This window comes from Muscardinus avellanarius (genome assembly GCF_963383645.1).
Source record: "Muscardinus avellanarius genome assembly, chromosome: 6".
Taxonomy (NCBI): Eukaryota; Metazoa; Chordata; class Mammalia; order Rodentia; family Gliridae; genus Muscardinus; species Muscardinus avellanarius.
In genome coordinates this window covers 126,504,570-126,525,486 of record NC_137791.1, presented here as the reverse complement: position 1 = coordinate 126,525,486, position 20,917 = coordinate 126,504,570, and the positions used below count along the sequence as shown (strand labels likewise).

General features: G+C 45.1%; 1 protein-coding gene across 1 annotated transcript in view; it reads right to left on the bottom strand.

Moving 5' to 3' along the window:
- The window catches only part of FAM184B (family with sequence similarity 184 member B), a gene marked incomplete at both ends in the record, with an annotated part of 132,589 nt that overhangs the window by 62,270 nt on the left and 49,402 nt on the right, over window positions 1–20,917 (bottom strand). The window contains 4 exons of the mRNA XM_080697269.1: window positions 699–905; window positions 1,436–1,563; window positions 4,442–4,577; window positions 5,259–6,017. Coding sequence (XP_080553395.1) covers window positions 699–905; window positions 1,436–1,563; window positions 4,442–4,577; window positions 5,259–6,017 — 1,230 coding nt within the window. The remainder of the gene's footprint in view (window positions 1–698; window positions 906–1,435; window positions 1,564–4,441; window positions 4,578–5,258; window positions 6,018–20,917) is intronic.

Below are 20,917 nucleotides of genomic sequence, written 5' to 3'. Positions count from 1 at the left end.
CAAAAGAGCTGCACGTGGTGGTGCATGTCTGTAATCCCAGTACATGGGAGGCTGAGACAGGAGGAATGTAGGTTCAAGGTCAGCCTCGGCAACTTATGAGACTCTTAACAACCTAGCAAGACCCTGTCTCAAAATAAAGAAAAAGGGCTGGGGGTGTAGCTCAGAGGTAGAATGCCTCTGGGTTCAACCCCCAGTCTGTCTGTCTGTCTGTCTGTCTGTCTCTCTCTCTCTCTCTCTCTCTCTCTCTCTCATACACACACACACACACACACACACACACACACACACACACACACACACACTCTAAAAAATCTCTTAGGGTGGGAACTATATCTTTCACCTGTGTCTTCAGAGAACCAGCTTAGATGTGCACATGGCAGGAGCTCAGTAAAAGTTTGGGCAAGGAAAGAGGAGATAAAAGAGGGAAGGAAGGACAAGTAATAGAACACCTCTGTGAAAGTGGGTCAGCACCAGGTGTGGTGGTGCACGCCGGTAATCTCCATACTTGGGAGGCTGAGACAGGAGGCTCACAGGTCAAGGCCACAACTTAACAAGGCCCTCAGCAACTTAGCAAGACTCCGTTCAAAAGAAAAAATAAAAAGGAAAAGGACTAGGGGTGTAAGTCAGAGGCAGAATGTCCCCAGAGTTCAATCCCCAGTACAAAAGGAAGGAATGAAGAGAGAGAGGGAGGGTCTCGCCTTGCACAGCTGCGTCCTCTCGGCCTCCGAGGCCGCGCGGGCCGCCTTCACCTCGGCCGTGTGCTTCCTCACCAGATCCTCCAGGCGCTTCACCAGCTGCTCTTTGAGGCTCTTCTTCTCTTCTTCAGTCTGATGTTGGATTTTCCGCAGGTCTTCTTCATAGCGCTGCTTCATATATTCTATCTCAACACTTGCCTCTTTCTGGGTCTATGGAAATAAACCGAACCTTGTAAAAGTGCAGGGAGGAACCATCATTTCACTTTTATATGACTCGTACGGCATTTATAGACTGAGTTTACAACGTGTATCTGAAGGAGCGATAACTTACGAGACTGTGTACTTGCTATTTGTCAGAGGCTTCACTTTATCGGCCATTGGGAAAGCGCTCTTGGAAGGGTGTGTCTACTGCCACCGGCTGGGATGCTCTAGTGCACGCTACAGTGGTTTCTAAAGGACGCTTTGATTGCTTTGACTTGGAATGTGTAGTGGGATCCCAAGCAACTTCTACTGTGTTTCCCAGGAGCTGTCGTGACAGGTCGGGGGACTTCCGCTACATTCTCAGTATCCTAGTTCCAAATGACCTGGGGCTGGTGGGATGCTGGCTACGGCTCTTGAAATCCTGGCTGGTCGGGATTCCGAGTGCTATCTGCTGTAGTTGGAGCTGGGGCTCTCTACCTTAGGCTCATACCAGCAGGCCACCTGTGACTCCCGCACCCCCAGCGCTGCTCAGGCACTACCTGTGTGTCCATGCCGCCCTTCTTGCAGGGACATTCCTTGGAGCGGCTGGGATCCAGCTGAGGCTGCAGACTACGGGCCACCAAGTCAGCCGCTTCCCCCAGGACACTGTTCTCTGTCTTCATGTCATCTACAAGCATAATTTCAACGTCATTTGTGAATGCTTTTTTGTGTGTGTGTGTGGCACTGGGGATTGAATGTAGGGGTATTTTACCTCTGAGCTACACCTCTATTCCTTTGCAAAAAAACATTGTTTTGTTTTTTTTTTCAATAGGGTTTCACTAGGTTGCTGAGAATCTTGCTAAGTGGCTGAGGCTGGCCTCGAACCTGTGCTCCTTCTGTCTCAGCCTCCCAAGTACTAGGATTACGGATGTGTGCCACCAAACCCAGCTGGTATGCTCTTAACCTTGGCCTCTGGCCCAAGGCTTTCTGCAGCCAAGTCCCCATTGACTATTCAACCATTTTGCCTGGTACTTCTCTACATAATCCCCGTCCCATGGTGTGCTGACCCTCAAGCACAGTCAACGTAGTGACGCTGCTCTTGCTCACGCAGAATCTGAGCTTAAATAACTGCTGTGCTCTCCCTTCCTAAACTAGGAATCTCTGCAGTTTCATTGCACTTTTTATAAGTTAAAAAAGTAGAGTATATTTCCCAATAAATGCAGTTCAATAGGAACTTAAAGATGATAAAAATATAACTAGAACTGCCATTTTCCCCGTTCTCTGAGAACCTCATGCCAGTGTGTGTGTGTGTGTGAGTGTGTGTGTGTGTGTGTGTGTGTGTGTGTGTGTGTGTGTGTGTTACTGATTAAACTCAGGGATGTTCTACCTCTGAAATATACCCCATCACCCCTATTTCATTTTTATTTAGTTACCTAGTTTTGGTATTTATCTAGTTTTGGTATTGAACTCAGGGGCAGTCTACCTCTGTACTACACCCTCAGAATAATTTTTTATTTTGAAACCAGGTCTAAGTTACTGCACACTGGCCTCAAACCTGCAATACTCCTGTCTCGGCCTCCCAAGAACTGGGATTACAGGCATGTGCCACCTTGTGCAGCTACTCACATACTATTTTTGAAGCCCCTTGTTCTAAACTGTAAATGCCCTTTGGGTTCAAATTCAAATCTCTCCTTTCCAGCCTATGGTACTTTCTTCTTTTCAGACTCATTATTCCATTGCAAGCTGGGCATGATCACCAAAGCACACACAGGCTGTCACATGGTAGTCCTAGAAGCTGCTTGAAACACAGCCCATGTTCTATGACTGTTGTCAAACTGGTCACATGTAGGATTCAGGAGCTTTCTGCTGAGGGAGCCTAGTGGAAGGCTCTTGGCCTCCGGGATTCTCACATATACACCAGCTTTATCAGCCAACACTTGGCTGTCCTCCAACCAGCTGCTTACTCTTCCTTCACCTCATTTCCTCATCTACAACATGGAAGAATGGAGCACCTACCTCAACAGCATTGGGAAGACCCAGTAAAGAAACTATATGAAATGATGCTAAAGTGCGCAAAGCCCTGGCTAAGCTGGAGAGGGGAGGCCAGAGCCGAGAAGCACAGGCGCCATGCTGGGTCTGGGAGGGAATGTTTAAGGGCCAGGGGTCACACCCTTAGGATGTCCAGCCCATGCAGCTGCGGGCGTTGGCTCATCTGTGCTGGTGGGATTGTCCAGACAGCCTGGGAGGCCAGATGCAACAGCCTGCCCCTCCTCCCTGCTCCCTGGGCTGACTCAAGGCTGCCCAAAGCACCAGGCCCACCTGGCAGCTAACCTTCCATCTTTAACCCACTTCCTGTTTGCTCCAGGATACTCCTTGGTGGCACTGGAGGTTGCAGTATTTACCCCAAGATAACTTGAGGATTCCCATCAAAAAGAGTTTTCATTAATGGTTACATGAAAGACACTCTGATGAACTGAAGATATTGTATGCAATAATGTGGCTGCAAGGTCTTGTGAAAGACACCTGAGCTGCTCGCTCCTGCAAAAACAAGGAGAGCAAGAAGATCCAGAAAGAAAGATTTTTGTGCAGAATGTAATGTTCAGCTTTGTATCATTCCATGATGTGTGTGTGTGTGTGTGTGTGTGTGTGTGTGTGTGTTTTGCTAGGGATTGAATCTGGGGCATTCTCCCTCTGAGTTACACTCCCAGCCTTATTTTATGTTTGTTTGTTTTTTTAATTTGGAAACAGGATCTTGCTAAATTACTGAGAGACTTGCTAACTTGCTGAGGCTGGCTTTGAACCTGTGATCTTCCTGTCTCAGCCTCCCAAGTGCTGGGGTTACAAGCATGCACCACCATGCTCAGCCATGCTTTCAAATTTACCACAAGAAAAACAAGCAAACAAGAAAGCAAACAAATACCGATGATCACATACATTTCTGTTACATTAATATTAAAATTCTGCTTAGAAACAACTCTGAGAACAGTTTTAGTATCTTATTTTCACATTGAAAACCAGTCAGGTTTGCTTCAGGGTCAAAGAACATACTTATGTATTAAACAGACAAAGTGCTTTGTTGCGTTATTTTTTTCTGAATGATAAATGGAACTGGGTATGGTGGCCTATGACTGTAATCCCAGTACTTAGGAGAATGAGACAGGAGGATCGCACATTCAGTCAATGCATGATAACCTAGAAAGAGCCTGTTTTAAAAAATAAAAAGGGAGCCGGGCGTGGTGGCGCACACTTGTAATCCCCGCGCTTGGGAGGCGGAGACAGGAGGATCACGCAGGTTCGAAGCCAGCCACGCGCACTGGCTTAGGAGACCCTGTTTCCAGATAAAAATGTAAAAATAGGTCTGGGAGTGTAGCCCGGAGGTAGAAGGGCTTCCAGGAACCCCAGTACCACCAAAAAATAAATAAATAAATAAATAAAATAAAATAAATAAATAAAATAAAAAGGGCTCCGAGGTAAAATGCCCCTAAGTTCAATCTCCAGCGCAAACCAACCAACCAAACAACAACAACTGAGAACCGGGTTAAGGAACTAGTTTCAGGGCACCTCACCGGTTTGGGGGGTCACGTGACACTCCTGCTGCATCAGTCTGTCTTTGGCAACTGCCAGCTTCTCCCCCAGCTTTTTCGCAGTGCTCTTCAGCTCTGAATTCTCCTGCCGGGCCTCCCGCAGCTGCACATCCAGGTCCTAAACAGACGGGAAGAGGCTCAGCTCAGCGGGGCACGCTGCAGGTTAAGAGCACAACTGAAGTCTCTGGCCTCAGATGTTCATGTTCATTAGCTTCCTGCTTATTCTCTGATCGGCAGCATGGCTCTGGGCACGTTATTTAGTTCTTTCTAGTGATAGTACAATATTTTTTTGTGTGTACAGAAAAAAAAGGGGGGAATATTAGAAATACTAGTACTTTCAGAGATGGGCTCTGTGCTTCTGCGAGGCTCACGTGACTGACTCATCGACGGTCCTGTCCTCTACGAACACAAGCACCCTGAAGGCTTCAGGAAGGACGTTGTCACAGAATAAACACGGACTTTAGAATTAGGCTGACCTGAGTCCAGAGACACTCACTGTGTGCTCAACTCAACCCTTCTCTAAACCCTCCAACGTTGATCTTTTTCCTCATCTATAAACTGTAAGTCTCTAAGTTCTCTGTCTGAGCTTAGAAACAAGTCTAGCCCATCACGCATCCCCTGCCCGTAGCCCAGGGCCTGGCACATGATCGGTGTTTAATAAGTGTTTGTTGACTGAATGTCTTGAACTCGGTAGAGATAATGGTGCTCACTTGGTTGCTGTCAAGTGCTGAGCACAGTGCCTTCAAAACCAGCTGCCCTGCCTAGGGTCCCTGGGAGGTCTGAAGGGATGTGTCTTTACCTGAATCCGTTCCTTCAGCCTCTGGGCGTACTTCTTCAGGTCGCTTATCTTGCGGCCCCTGTGCTCCAGGTCCCCCTCCAGCTTCCTGACCTGGGCCTGCAGCGCTGATTCCTGGGCCTGGAAGTTCTTGCGAAGGTCAGCTTCCTTCTCCTGCCACTGCCACAGGGCCTCGCTCACCGACTGCTGCATGGCCTGGCGGACGGCCTCGTTCTCCCGCTCGTAGGTGGCCTGCAGCTCCTCGGCCTTGCGGGCATAGTCCTGGCTCAGCTGCTGGTTCTCCACCCGCAGCCGCTCCACCTCCAGCAGGACCTCATGCATCTCGGGGCCCTGGCCAGGCTCCACCTTGGCATCCGGGCTCTCCTGGGAAAGCCGGCCCCACTGGGGGACCTCGTGGCTCACCAGGTGCCGGAGCCTCTTCTCATAGTCGGCCTTGAGCTCCAGCATCTCCTTGGACAGCGTCAGCACCCGCTCCGCATGCTCGGCCTCCACCCTCAGCTCCCTCTCTTTGGTCTCCAGCCTGCAGGTGGCCGACTCTGCCAGGGCCTCCTGAGTCAGCCTCTTCTGCAGCTCCAGGGCGCTCTCCAGGGCCTGGATGCGCTGGAGAAGGGCCTCCTCATCCTCGATGCCGTGGCCCTGTTCCTGCAGGAGCCTGGCCTTGGTCTCAGCCACAGCGTCCTGGAGCTCTTCCCGGTGGGCTTCCCGCAGTGCCTCTATGCTGGCCTCCGCCTCGTCCTGGCGGGTGTTCAGGGAATAAATCACCTGTGGGAAATCAACAGAACCAGTTAGGGCCCAGTTAGGAGTTTGCGTGCAGGAGGGTGGCTGCGACAAGAGAGAGACATTGTTCCAAGGTCTCAGAGCGAAGCCAGGCATGGTGGCACACACTTGTGATCCCAGTACTTAGGAGGCAGAGACAGGAGGATCGCAGGTTCATGGCCAGCCTCAGCAGCTTAGTGAGGCCCTTCAAAAACTTAGTCGGACCCTGTCTCAAACTAAATAATAAAAATAGGCCTGGGGATGTAGCTCAGAGGTAGAATCCCACTGGGTTCAATTCCCAGGACACACGTGCACACACAAACTACTATTTCAGAGAGGGAACCTTTGGCAGCGTTCTGTGGAGAGTACGGTAGGAATCCAGGGAAGAGTTTTAAAGCAGAGAAGACATGTGAGCTCATCTGTGCAAAATCTCAATAAAACCTCAGAAAATTAAATCCAGAAATATTCTTCACAGGGCAAAAAGATTTGAGAACATTTAACATTCTTGTATGATAAAAGCACTCAATGGGCTAGAGACTGAAGTGAGCCCCCTGCACCTGAGGAAACACATCTATGGAAAACCCCCAGCTAACATCAGCCTCCACGAAGAAAGACTGAATGCTTTCCTCAGAAGAGCAGGAAGAAGACAGGGATGTCTCTCTACTTCTAAAACAAAACAATAACAACAACAAACAAGTGCTGTATTTGCTGTAGAGGAGGAAGGAACCCAAGCCCAGGAAGCAAGAATGACTCCCAGCACCTTGGCCCAAGCAACAGGTAGGTGTTTAATGGCATGGGGGAAACTTGTAGGCACAATGGATCTGGAGAGGAAAATCAAGACTTCTGTTTGGATGTAGTAAATGTGATGTGCCTCTAGAATCTCAGCTGGAGAAGGCAACAAGGCAAACATAAATGGTAAGACTCAGTAGAAGTCTGAGCTAGAGAAGAAAGGGACACTGGGTCAGGAGAGTTTTGTGGTTGTTTCTGTTTGCTCGTTAACAGGTTCCAGAGTCTTTCTTTATGAAACTACAAATTACCAACCTCATGGAGAACCCAGGAGTGGAAGCTCCAGGAACTACCTCAGATAATAAAGGCCCAATCCAGAGAAGGGTGGTCCACAGGGATGGGTCTTCCACAGAAGCAAAAGGGAAGGATGGGCACACCCATGTGGCTCTTGGGACAAGAGACCGAGGGAACCTTGTAGGGTGAGAAAGTGGACTCTAGATTCTCAACAAAGAATGAGGTAAGGTCAACAGATAACCGTGCTGAGTTGGGACATGAGAGTATTGAGACGTTGTAAACTAGTTTTTAGAAGGGGAAATGAGTAGAATACATTGTGGGCAGCATCAAAGGCTGTGCTTAGTTACTGCTCTTTTCATTTTTGTGACACTGCCCTCAGCTTGATCATCAGAATGAGTTCAAGGAAGGATGAATGGGGCCATGGAGTGTTTGGGTTTCATTGGTGAGCATGTTAGAGGGAGAGAAGTTCAAGGCAGTGGAAGAATATTTCCTTCCTTCCTTCCTTCCTTCCTTCCTTCCTTCCTTCCTTCCTTTCTCCCTTCCTTCCTTCCTTCCTTCCTCCCTTCCTTCCTCCTTTCTTTTTTGGTACTAGGTATTGAACCCAGCAGGGACATTCTACTTCAGAGCTATACCCCCAGTCCTTTTTTATTTGGCAACCCTGTTTTATTTTGAAACAGAATCTCGATAAGATACTGAGGCTGGGCTCGAAGCAGCAATCCTCCTGTTTTAGTCTCCCAAGTACTGAAATTACAGGAGGGTATCACTGTACCTGGTTAGGCCATGGAAGTATTTTCAAGAGCATTGAGCTGGGAAGATGGGAGCATAGACAGTTTTTGATGACAAGGTCAAGGGTATATGTGGGCAAGAGAATGTTTGACTAAGATAGAGAAGAGTAAAAGATCACTAGAGATGAGGGTTCAAGAGACTGAGAAATCAAGAATATGAGTGAGCCCCACATGGGATATTCTCACTGAAAATAACGTAAGAGAAGTCAGGTAATTGAAGATGACAGAGTCACATTCCAAGCACCACATAAGTTTTCTTGAATATTCACAATCATAAAAGTTCTCCTTAAGAGTCCCCACTACATACTTTCAACCGTATTTACCTTTAGCCCTGATGGGTTGTTGATGTTTTCTTACCCATGGGTCTGTCTACTGAACTAGACTATAGTGCCATTGTCAGATTCCTACTAGTGTTTCAACCATGATTTTCAAACTATATCCTTGTAGCCCCAAGTTCCTTAGAGTTTGAAGATCACTTTAGAGAGCCTAAGAAGATGGGGACATCTTCTTTAACTAGAGAAGAATAGCATTTATAGTGGGAAATCCCTAACATATAGTTCAGAAAAGAAAGAGCTGGGCATGGTGGTGCATGCTTATAATCTCAGTACTTGGGAGGCTGAGACAGGAGGATCGCAGCAGGTTCAAGGCCAACCTCAACTACTTAGTGAGACTCTCAACAAGTTAATGAGACCCTGTTTCCAAATTAAAATATAAAATAGGTCCGGGGTATAGCTCAGAGGCATAAGGCTCCTGGGTTCCATCCTCAGAAACACACACACACACACACACACACACACACACACACACACATACACACAGGTTTCTGGTACTTTAAAAAACATTGAAAACCAGAGGTTTAGATACATATAAAATAGAGAATAAGCCGGGCGTGTAATCCCCGCTCTTGGGAGGCTGAGACAGGAGGATCACGCTGGTTCGGAGCCAGCCTCGCTGGCTTAAGAGACCCTGTTTCCACATTAAAAAAAAAAGTAAAAAATAGGTCTGGGAGTGTAGCCCAGAGGTAGAAGGGCTTCCAGGAACCCCAGTACCACCAAAAAAAAAAAAAAAAGAGAGAGAGAGAATAAACCAACCAGAAATATTATATGAAAGTTGTGCATGTGACACATGTGCATAATTGAAAATTATTATTATTATTATTATTATTGTTATTATTATTAATATAGGGAATTTTACTTCCAAGCTACACCCCAGCTCTATTTTATATTTTTTTATTTTGAAACAGAGCCTTGCTAAGTTGTGGGGGGCCTCACTAAGTAGCTGAAGCTGTCTGCGAACCCGCAATCCTCTGGTCTCACCCTCCAAGTACTGGGATAACAAGCATGTGCCACCATGTTTGGCACAAAATTATTATTGAAGAAGGAAGGCCAAGTGGAACCAATAGAGGTGATAGATGTAATAGATTTAGCAACAGTTTCCTTAGGGGCCTCAGATCTTGCAGAAAGAGTGACCAGATATCTAGAACACAGGCTAAAATCTTAATTTCCTTGTCTCCACCTGCCAGAACCATTGGTTTATTGACTGTCCCAATAGAATGTGAGAGGAGGTAGGTCTTTTTTTGTTCAACACTATCCATACCCAGAACCTGGAACAAAGTGGGAATGAAAAAGGTTTAAGTGGGTAAGTGACAGAGGGGAGTGTCAGGGCCCACTCGGCTGGACCAAGATGGCATCTAGGCTTGTTGCCAGCGTTGACTCAAGATGGCGCCTTGGATTGCTGCCAAATCATAAGACTCACAAGATTGATGTCTCCTTGAGCATGCGCAGTGTGTCATATTACGTGCCTGAAGGATGATCAGTGACGCAGTGCCTCATGCTACCACCAGCCTGCCTATGAGAGGGTTAGAAAGATGCATGCCCAGGGAGGGGTTATGATGCTGATATATATTTTGCTTGCTGTACGCATTGAGGGAGATTGAAGAAGAACCATTAAAGAAGAAGTATCATCAGCAGACTTGGCATTTTTGTCTTCTTTCCTAAGGCTCTGCAGGTCGGAGCTTTAGGGACGGGACAAGTACGGGGAACCAGGAATGCCGTGGAAAAGTTCGCAGGTAAGCGATGAAAACTAAGGTTCGCAGATAGCGACGAAGCATAAGGTTCGCAGATAGCGACAAAGCACAAGGTTCGCAGATAGCGACGAAGCAAAACTTATCATGGGGTCCAAGGTTGCTACTATGAAAGTTAAAGAGGCTCTTTGTAAAATTCTGTCTGAGGGAGGAGTGAAAGTGAAAGCAGCCACTATCGAAAATTTTCTTAACACGGTTAAAACTGTAGCTCCGTGGTTTTTAGAGGAAGGATATGTTAACGCTCCTCAGTGGAAACATCTTGGTCAGGATCTTCTTAAGGCTGATGCCGAAGGGGCTCTTCCACCCGGGGACATTGGCTATCTGGAGCTTAATTAAATCATGCCTGACAGATAAAACAGGGAGGTATCATCAAGTACTGGCTGAAGGCTCTAATGCTTTAGAGGAAGCAAAAGAAGAGATTTCAGGGCAAGGTCAACAGATAGACTCTCAGAGGAACGAGGAGTCCTCTGAAAGCGACTCCTCCGAGGAGGAATGAGAGATATGGCCTGTTCCACCAGAAAGAGATAGGGAGGAGGAAGCTTTGTTAGAATCCTGGCGCAGATTCCAAGTGTCTTATAACAGAAAAAAGGAACCTCCTGGACCTTCCGCTCCTCCCCCTCTCTCCCCTAGTCCACCGCCATATCTTACTGAGAAGGGAAAGTCTGATAGGCAGAAGAAACCCAAGGTTAGCCCATGGGTGGAAATTTTACCCACCCCAGGGGCATTTCCTGTGTTCCTTGACCAGAATCAACAAAGATATCATGAGCCATTAGATTGGAAGATTGTACAAAGATTAAAAGAAGCTGTGTCCACATATGGAGTGCAAGCCTCGTTTACCTTGTCACTGGTAGAATCCTTTGAAAGGTACTCTATGACTCCAAATGATTGGATGAGTTTGTGCAGGGCTGTACTGTCTGGTGGAGCCTATCTTAATTGGAAGTCAGCCTATATAGAATATTGCTCTGATCAAGCCCGTGTTAATGCTCACGCAGGGCAAACAGCTTGGAATTTAGATATGCTAATGGGACAGGGACCATTTGCATATAATCAAAATGGGTACCCACAGAAAGTGTATGGGCAGATTAATCAAGCAGAATTAAGGGCATGGAAGATGTTATCAGGGACAGGTAATTTAGGAGCCAGTTTGTCAAAGGTTACTCAAGTACCCAATGAGCCTTTCGCTGTGAAAACTGCTTCTCGGGTTTTTCCTGATGTGGATGCTGCCATGCCACTAATTAAACAGTTAGCTTATGAGCAAGCCAATAAGCCCTGTCGGGATGCAATACGTCCCTATAAAAATAAAGACCTAGAAATTTGGCTCAAGGTATGTAGAGATATTACTGACTCAGTTATTCAGGGACAAGCTATTGCTGCTGCCATAGTAGCTGGATTGCAAGAAAGGTCTTATGGGCAAAAAGCAAAAGGAAAATCAGGGGTCTGTTTTCATTGTGGTCAACAAGGTCATTTTCAGAAAAATTGCCCACAAAATGCCCCTAATATCTCTTCCCAGCCACTGGCGAGGACTCCAAAATTATGTCCGCACTGTAGAAAGGGCAATCACTGGTCTGGGGAGTGCCGTTCCCGCTGGGATGTAGATGGCAATCCCCTTCCCTCTGTACAACCAGGTGCTAGGCCAAAAAACAGGCAGAGGGGCCCTATGCCTCAGGGCCCTCAAATGTGTGTGGCAGTGCAACAGGTCAGTTCACCTCAAGGACCAGAAATCAGACAAATTCCCAGATTTCAACAGCCTCTGCCGCCGTTCGGAGAGCCACCCCAGGAAGTGCAGGATTGGACGTCTGTGTCACCACCAGACTCATATTAACGCCTGAAATGGGAGTCCAAAAATTAGATTCGGATTTTCATGGACCCCTTCCTTCTGATACTGTAGGACTGCTGCTAGGTCGAAGTTCCACCACCTTATCGGGTCTAGTGGTGCATCCAGGAGTTATTGACCAGGACTATACAGGCAATGTGAAAACATTAGTTTCTTCCCCTCGTGGGATTTCTGTTATAAATGATGGGGACCGCATTGCTCAGATAATTCTGTTGCCTAGCAAACATTCTCTTTTTCCTAGTCAAGGACAGGCAAGAAAAGATAAGGGCTTTGGTTCTACAGGTCCTCCTGGAGCATGGCTTACTATGGATAAGGGGTCCCGTCCCATGTGCCAACTTATTATACAGGGAGTCTCCTTTTGGGGTCTCTTGGACTCAAGTGCAGACCGTAGTATCATTAAATTATCTGAATGGTCAAAAGACTGGGGATTACAACAGACAGATCAATTACTTAAGGGATTAGGGTATGCTAAAAGTCCAAGCTGTAGCGCCATTCACCTTAATTGAAAAGATCAGAAAGGTCATTCAGGGACATTCCAACCTTTTGTTCTGAAACTTCCAGTATCCTTGTGGGGGCGAGATGTGCTGTAACAAATGGGAGCAAAATTGACCACTGAATCTGTATATAGCCCTCAAAGTCAACAACTTATACATAATGCAGGCTATTCAGGGACAGGTGGGCTTGGCCGATATGAACAAGGCTGAAAGACCCCTATTCCCATGACGGGAAGAAACGATCCCAAAGATAAAAGAGGACTGGGTTTTTCCATGGGGCCACCGAACAATTAAAGATTAAATGGAAAACAGATATGCCAGTGTGGGTCTCTCAGTGGCCCCTTCCTAAAGAAAAAGTTACAGCAGCCCACGAACTGGTACAGGAACAGTTATCGGCAGGACATTTACAGTCCTCCACATCTCCATGGAATACCCCTATTTTTGTCATTAAAAAGAAATCAGGTGAATGGAGATTGTTACATGATCTCCGAGTAATAAATAATAGTATGGAGGTCATGGGACCAGTGCAATTAGGACTACCTGTCCTATCAGCCCTCCCTGTCAATTGGCCCACTATTGTGTTGGACATCAAAGACTGTTTCTTTTCTATTCCACTGCATCCTGCAGATACCCCTCGATTTGCTTTTACAGTGCCATCCATTAATCATCAACAGATAGATCAAAGATATAAATGGACAGTGCTACCACAGGGTATGGCCAATAGCCCTACGTTGTGCCAAATATATTAAGGCCTTACACTCTATTCAGAGAGAATTTCCCTCTTCCATGATTTATCATTATATGGATGATATTTTATTATGTGCTAAAACCCCAAAAATATTAGAAGAAATGCTTATAAAAACTATACAGTGTCTTAAACAATGGAACTTAATTATAGCTCCAGAAAAAATACAACAGGGAAATGTTAAACAATACCTTGGCACCAAATTAAAAGATACCATTATTCGTCCTCTTAAGGTTAGCTTGCGGGTGGACAATTTACAAACTTTAAATGATTTCCAAAAACTTTTAGGGGATATAAATTGGATTCGGCCGTATTGCAGGCTTAGTAATGCCGACCTAAAACCTTTGTTTGATTTGCTAAAAGGAGATTCAGATTTACTTTCTTCACGATCATTAACACCTGAGGCGCAAACTTGTATTCAACTTATAGAGAAAAGATTATCTGAAGCACAAGTGGATTGTATAGATTATCAGAAAAAACTGCTCTTATGCATTCTTACCACAGATCTCACACCAACTGGGGTGTTATGGCAAGAGGGTCCCATAATGTGGGTACTCCTCTCTCATTCTCCCAATAAAGTGTTGCCATGGTATCCAGCCTGTGTTTCACAAATAATTATCAAGGCACTAAAGGCGGCTCTGACTGCATTTGGGATGCAGCCTGATCTTATCATCACTCCATATACTAAAGAACAGCTTGCCACTCTAGCTGCCACCAATTCTACTGGGCTATTGTCCATGTAATGGCCACGGGACAATTCGATAATCATTATCTGTAACATCCATGGCTCAGGTTTGTTCTGGCTCATCCTATTATTTTTCCTAAAATCACTTGATCTACACCAATTGCTGGAGCGCCAAATATTTTTACAGATGGATCCAAAGGAGGTATGGGGGTGATATTCAAAAAAGGCTCAGATCCACAAAATTTTCTTTTTCCCCATTCATCAGTGCAGGCAATAGAGATTTTAGTAATAATTTAAGTATTTATGCTCTATGACTCCACTCCATTTAATTTAATTTCAGATAGTCTATATGTTGTACAGGCACTTAATAGCCTTGAATGTGTAGGACATATTAAGGGACAATCTACTATTCTTATATTATTGGCTAAGTTACAACAATATATTTGGACCCAAAAATGTCCATTCTATGCAACCCACATACGAGCTCACGCAGGGCTACCTGGACCACTTGCTGAAGGTAATGCTATTGCAAATTTTCATACCCGAACTGTGCTTATTTTTTCAAATAAAGACAAAATGTTGCAGGCTCAAGAATTTCACAATAAATTTCATGTAAATTCCCAAACATTGAGACTAAAATTTAAGATCACTAAAGAACAAGCTTGACGCATTGTATTACAATGCAAAAATTGTTTGACATTGTTGCCACAGCCTACTACAGGGGTAAATACTCGAAGTTTGCGACCTCTTCACCTATGGCAGATGGATGTCACGCATGTTCTTAAATTTGGCTCTCTTAAATATGTACATATTTCCGTGGATACATGTTGCGGAATTATCTTTGCCTCTGCTCATACTGAAAAAAAGGCCCAACATGTAATTTCACATTGTCTACAGACTTTTGCTGCCTGGGGCGTCCCTCACCAAATTAAAACTGATAATGGGCCTGCTTATGTTTCTCAAAAATTTTCTCATTTTTGTACCCAACTGGCTCTGCAATTAACTCATGGATTACCATATAATCCACAGGGCCAGGGCATAGTAAAACGAGCCTATGCCACTATTAAATCTGCTTTAATAAAACAAAAAGGGGGAATAGGGGCCCAATGGAGCACACCAAAAGATAAACTAAATCTTATATTATTTATTATAAATTTTTTAACGCTGGATGCCGATGGACGAACGGCAGCAGAAAGACATTACAGGCCTCATGAGCGCTATGCAGGGCAAGCAATGTGGAAAAATATCCTTACAGGAGCATGGAATGGTCCGGATCCAGTGCTAACGTGGGCTCGAGGGTCGGTGTGTGTTTTCCCACAGGACAAAGACTCGTCGATTTGGGTTCCTGAAAGATTGGTGCGCCATGTACAGGAGCCAGGGGAATATGCCAAGCGGCAAGTGGATATGGCTAACTCTGTTGGTAATGTTTCACATTGGAATGGGTGAAAAGGATCTTTGGGGAATTATTTCTGCCTTCCCTCTCCCTTTACCTGTGTCCACCACTGCCACCATTTTTCCTTGGTTCTTTATGACCAATAGTTCCTTAAATTTGCCCTGGATTCCCTTTGATGAAGAAATTAGGCCTTATGCATTTTTTAATATAACTTTAAGTGGCAGTTTATGTTTTTATGCTAATAAAATTTTGAATGATACCTATGATAGTCCCAATCCATGTGTGCAGCTATATAATCAAACTATGGGAAAATTTCAGCCATTTAATGATTTCAGTCCCATAGGAAATGTTACTGTTTTAGAAGGATATGCTCCTTTTAGCATTTTCTAGATATGGACATCCCGAAAATAAGACAGCCCCTTCGCAGCTGTGGTGGGCTCCAAAATGTTATAGCCCACGCAGCTGGCCATTTAAATGGACTGATTGCCAAGACTCCAAGGTAATCTGGGCCTCTTCGGGCTATGATTTAAGTTTTTCTCCAGGCATATCTACTATGCGTAATCATACTTGGGCAGGATATAATTATACATATCAAAATCCTACACAGTATAAGCCGCCCAACCCCTTTAATGTTTGGCTTCTCTGTGGGGTAGCAGAAGGCTGTACTGATATAACAGCTATGTCTATGATATTAGTGGGAACTGTAAAAAATTGCAGCTATTCTCAAAATTTTTCCAATACTTTTGAGGATAGCGTCAAGGTAAATTGTTCTATGGAACCACAATTCCCGTTTGGGCCCACCCCTGTTTGTGTGACTGCTCCATTTTTTTGGCTTGTTTCTAATAGTTCCTTGGTTAATGATAGTCTAGGTTGTTTTATTGATACCTGTTTTCTAACTTTCTGTTGGAATGTTTCTGTGCACCCTTGGGCAGTAGTGATGCGACTGCCTATAGCAGTTCCTTGGCTAGTAAGAGTGAATGTAAATTCCCTTCCAGTCTTGCTGAAACGAGAAAAGAGAGATTTTGGAATTTCTGCCCTTATTGCTGTGATTGTAGCCTCTGTGGCCGCGGCAGTTACAGCTGCTGCCGCTTTGGCGGCGTCCATAAATACCGCAGCCACTATGAATGCCCTATCTTCACATGCGGCTACTGCCATGGCTCAGCAAGCTCAAATAAATGGACAACTTAAAGCTGGCATATTAATGGTAAATCAAAGAGTAGACCTGTTACAAGAACAGGTTGACATTCTGGGGCAGATGGCCATGGTACCATGTATTCATAAATTATCTGGATTATGTATAACGTATGTGCAATATCAAAATTTCTCCTGTGCAGGCAATTTGTCTCGTCAATTAAGCAAGATGCTTCTAGGGACTTGGAGCTGTGAATTTGAGCACACCATGGTTGAGCTTCGAGCGTCCATTGTTACAATTAATTCCACCCATGTAGAAGTCGCTACAGTACAACAATGGATGGACTTAATACATGAAACATTGGGTTTCTTAAAAGATTGGGGTGGCATGGCATTCTGGGCATTCTTGCTGGTGGTAGCATGCTGTTTCCTGGTTGGATATACCAGGCAGACTCAGCAACAAACACTGCAACAACAGCGCATATTGGTACAAGCTATGACAGCCCTTGAAGCTGGCTCATCTCCCCACGTATGGCTCAATATGCTGTATCGGTAGTCAATGACGGGTACGATTGTCCCCGGGATCATATCAACCTAAGACAGGGAAACAATCATGCTATTGTTCTCCCAAAGACGGGTAAGAATGATCCTTGAGGGTCGACAACCTAAGACAGGCACGATCCCGAGCCTTATTTTTAATAAAACAAGAAGGGGGAGATGTCGGGGCCCACTTGGCTGGACCGATATGGCGTCTAGGCTTGTTGCCAGCGTTGACTCAAGATGGCGCCTTGGATTGCTGCCAAATCATAAGACTCACAAGATTGATGTCTCCTTGAGCATGCGCAGCGTGTCATATTACGTGTCTGAAGGATGATCAGTGACTCAATGCCTCGTGCTACCACCAGCCTGCCTATGAGAAGGTTAGAAAGATGCATGCCCAGGGAGGGGTTCTGATGCTGATATATATTTTGTTTGCTGTACATATTGAGGGAGATTGAAGAAGCACCATTAAAGAAGAAGTATCATCAGCAGACTTGGCGTTTGTGTCTTCTTTCCTAAGGCTCTGCAGGTCGGAGCTTTAGGGATGGGACAGGGGAGGAAGGAATGAAACTCTCATCTTGAAGCTTTGGGAGAGCAGGCACCAGTCCAAGATTCATGAATCCAACTCAGAGAAGGTGGCCCTTCCAGGAAGCCTCCTCAGGGAAATGGAGCTGCTGTTCCCCACAACTCTTCCCTTTCATCACTCTGTGCATAGGATTTGGCCCCTTCTGGTGGTTTCTAAAGCTTCCTAATGACTACCGTCCAAGTGTGTATCTGGAGTAAGTGACCATTAAAATTGGTATCCCATTGATGGTGATTTGGGCTAAAATTAATATTGTTATAGAATCTACCATGTGTAATTTTTATGATTTGAATCTGAAATGTCTCCCAAAATTTCAGGCCATGTTCTGAGGTGAAATAACCAAATAATGGGGGTTCTTTTCTTATCAGTGGATTAACCCATTGCTGGGCTAATAATTCGAGTGGTTTTTACTGGTGGTAACTGTAAGTAGGTAGTGTGGCTGTCGGAAGTCATTGCTGGAGGATGGCCTTGGGGACCGTAGTTGTCCTTAGGTCCCTTCTTCTCTCTCTGCTTCCTGGATGTCAGGAGCTGAGTAACTTTTCTCAATCATGACCTGCTACCATGATGTTTCTGCCTTGGAGCCAGCCAACCATTGACTAAATCTCTGATACTGTCAACCAAATAAACCTTTCTTCCTATAACTTGTTCTTCTAAGGTAGTTTAGTCACAGAGACAAAAATCTGACCAAAGCTCAGTACAGGGATAGGTGCTGATATACACTCCTAATTTCAGAAAATCCTTATGGCAGCTCTACAAAATTGGTGATTTTTTCTATTCTAATAATGAGAATTGAGTTTTGGAGAAGTTCAGTAACTTGCAAGGTCAGAGATAGGAAGGTGTGATTAACTCTGGACCACATGCTCACTGCACAGGATCTCATTTCATTCAGCCAGTTCTTCACTCGCAGATTTACTTGGATGGGCCAGGTTCCATGCTGCACATGGGGGATATATGCTGATCAGTAAGACAACTGAAATAGTGTTCTCAAAAATAAATCTATTAAGAGAGTCAGACAAGAAAATGGAAAGTCTCAATGTAGTCTGACAAGAGGTACAAGAGGATTCAGTACCAGTTACTATGGAAACACAAAGGAACAAGCCTAATCAGGAAGGACTTCCCAGAGAAATCAGGCCTTTCCTTCTCCTCTTCTATGTTACCAACCCCCCTTTCATCATCAAGGTCTACACAAGCAAGAACATCACTCCTGTGTGGCTCCAAAGCACTTGGTATAAAGCTGAGTGCACAGTATGCTTGTCGTATTTGTTATGGGACTGTTACAGGTTATCAATAGTTACTACAAAGGAATAACCACCTGGCAGAGACCACATTTCTTAGACCCTGGCATTTAAGTGGGACCATATGCCAAGTGGTTGCCAATGAAATTTGTGTGGACGAGGTAATGCATGACTGCTTGCGGCCAACATGAACATTAAGATTAAGAAGGGTCTACGTCCTTCCCACATCTATACTACTATCTGGGAACTTAATGGAGACGGAGTCAGATGACTTAGAAAAAAAGGTTAAGTTCTGCCAGGCGTGGTGGCGCACGCTTGTAATCCCCGCGCTTGGGAGGCGGAGACAGGAGGATCGCGCAGGTTCGAAGCCAGCCGTGCTGGCGTAAGAGACCCTGTTTCAAAAATATAAAAATAGGTCTGGGAGTGTAGCCCGGAGGAAGAAGGGCTTTCAGGAACCCCAGTACCACCAAAAAAAAAAAAAAAAGATTAAGTTCAAGATGGAAGGCTTGTGAGCCTTGAATGACCCAATAGGACCGCCCACTCCCTGGGAGCACTGCACCTAACTTTACATAAGCCAGAAGTAAATTACTGTACTTAAGTAAATAAATATTGCTGGTATTTATTTGTTAACAAATTAACTAGCTACCCTAATGTGTTAGAGGTCCCCAAGGTGACCCGTAGATATTGTGGCTCACTAGAGGAATCACAGGGCTCAGCATACAGTCATACTCTATATGGCTATGATTTATTACAGCAGAGGACTCAAAGCAAAGTCAGCTAAGGATAAAGGTGTCTGGTGTGAAATCTGGAGGCAAATCAAGTGCAAACTTTCTAGAGTCCTCTCTCAGTGGAGCTAATTCACCTATTAAGAAGCAGAGATAACTCTCAAAATAGTAGCTACCAAGGGAGCTCATCAAAGAATTAGCACCTCGGGCTTTTGCTGGGAGCTACCCAGGTAGTAGGCAACCTCTACTTGGCATGTACCAAAATTCTAAACTCCCAGAAGGAAAGCAGGTGTTCAGCACAAACCACACTGTTTCCACGTGTTAGGCAGAGTAAGCAACTGCTATCACTTTGAGTAGTGTGATTCTTCTGGAAATAAGTTAATTTCCCAGAGGCCAAATGAGGGTCAATGTTGCCAGCAATCTGTCTTAAAAATAGGTGGTCTCAACCGGGCGTGGTGACGCATGCTTGTAATCCCCGTGCTTGGGAGGCAGAGACAGGAGGATCACGCAGGTTCGAAGCCAGCCTTGCTGGCTTAAGAGACCCTGTTTCAAAATAAAAAATATATAAAATAGGTCTGGGAGTGTAGCCTGGAGGTAGAAGGGCTTCCAGGAACCCCAGTACCACAAAAAAATATAGGTGGTCTCAAGCCTGCTACCTTAACTTTCTTATGTACACACACTACTACTACTACTACTACTACTACTAGAAAAAGGCTATTTTTATTTTCAATTAAGTCAAGCTTGCATCATGAGACAAATTTTTTTTGGTGGTACTGGGGTTCCTGGAAGCCCTTCCAACTCCAGGCTACACTCCCAGACCTATTTTATATTTTTATTTGGAAACAGGGTCTCTTAAGCCAGCGCGGCTGGCTTCGAACCTGCGTGGTCCTCCTGTCTCCGCCTCCCAAGCATGGGGATTACACGCATGCGCCACCACGCCCGGCACATGAGACAAATTTTAACATAATGGAGGGGATCTCATGGTGAAGAATATTCTTGACTGTATTTCTTCCATGAAGTTGGGGTTGGGAGTTCCTATTAAGAATAAAATATATATTGATGGTGATTTTAGAGTATGGGATACAATAGAAAACACACTTGAAGAACTGATGTATCTTGATGTCAGGAAAGCACTCAATGAATGAGTTGAACTTGTATGAGTAACAACTAGATTCTCCTAGATGGGGTCTTAATGGCATCCTCTCATGATTCTCCCCAGAATCACGTGTATCCACTCTAAGGTTGACACAGGAACAGACTGGCGGTGGCAGAGAGAGCTATACACTGTGAACACATAATGTCTAAAGGCACTCCGGCATCCACATATTTAGTCTTGGTATCCTGCAACTAAAACCCCAAACAATCCCTACCAAGGGTTTGCCCAAACTGTTAGGCTGAGATCTGTTCACACAGATCCTGGATTTCTAAGGAGACCAAACTTCCATGATTAAGGAGAGAATGTAATGTGAGGGAGGAGAGATCACGGATGGGTACCACACTTCCTATAGAGCACCCATGAAGGAAATAGGGATAGAGCAGGTAGATGGCTAGAAAAGAAAGCGAGACCTAAGCGGGGGGCTGGGGAGAGGCTATGCATTAGAGAAAGACCAGTGAGAAGAGATCAGGAGAAAAGATGCAAGACATATGGTATAA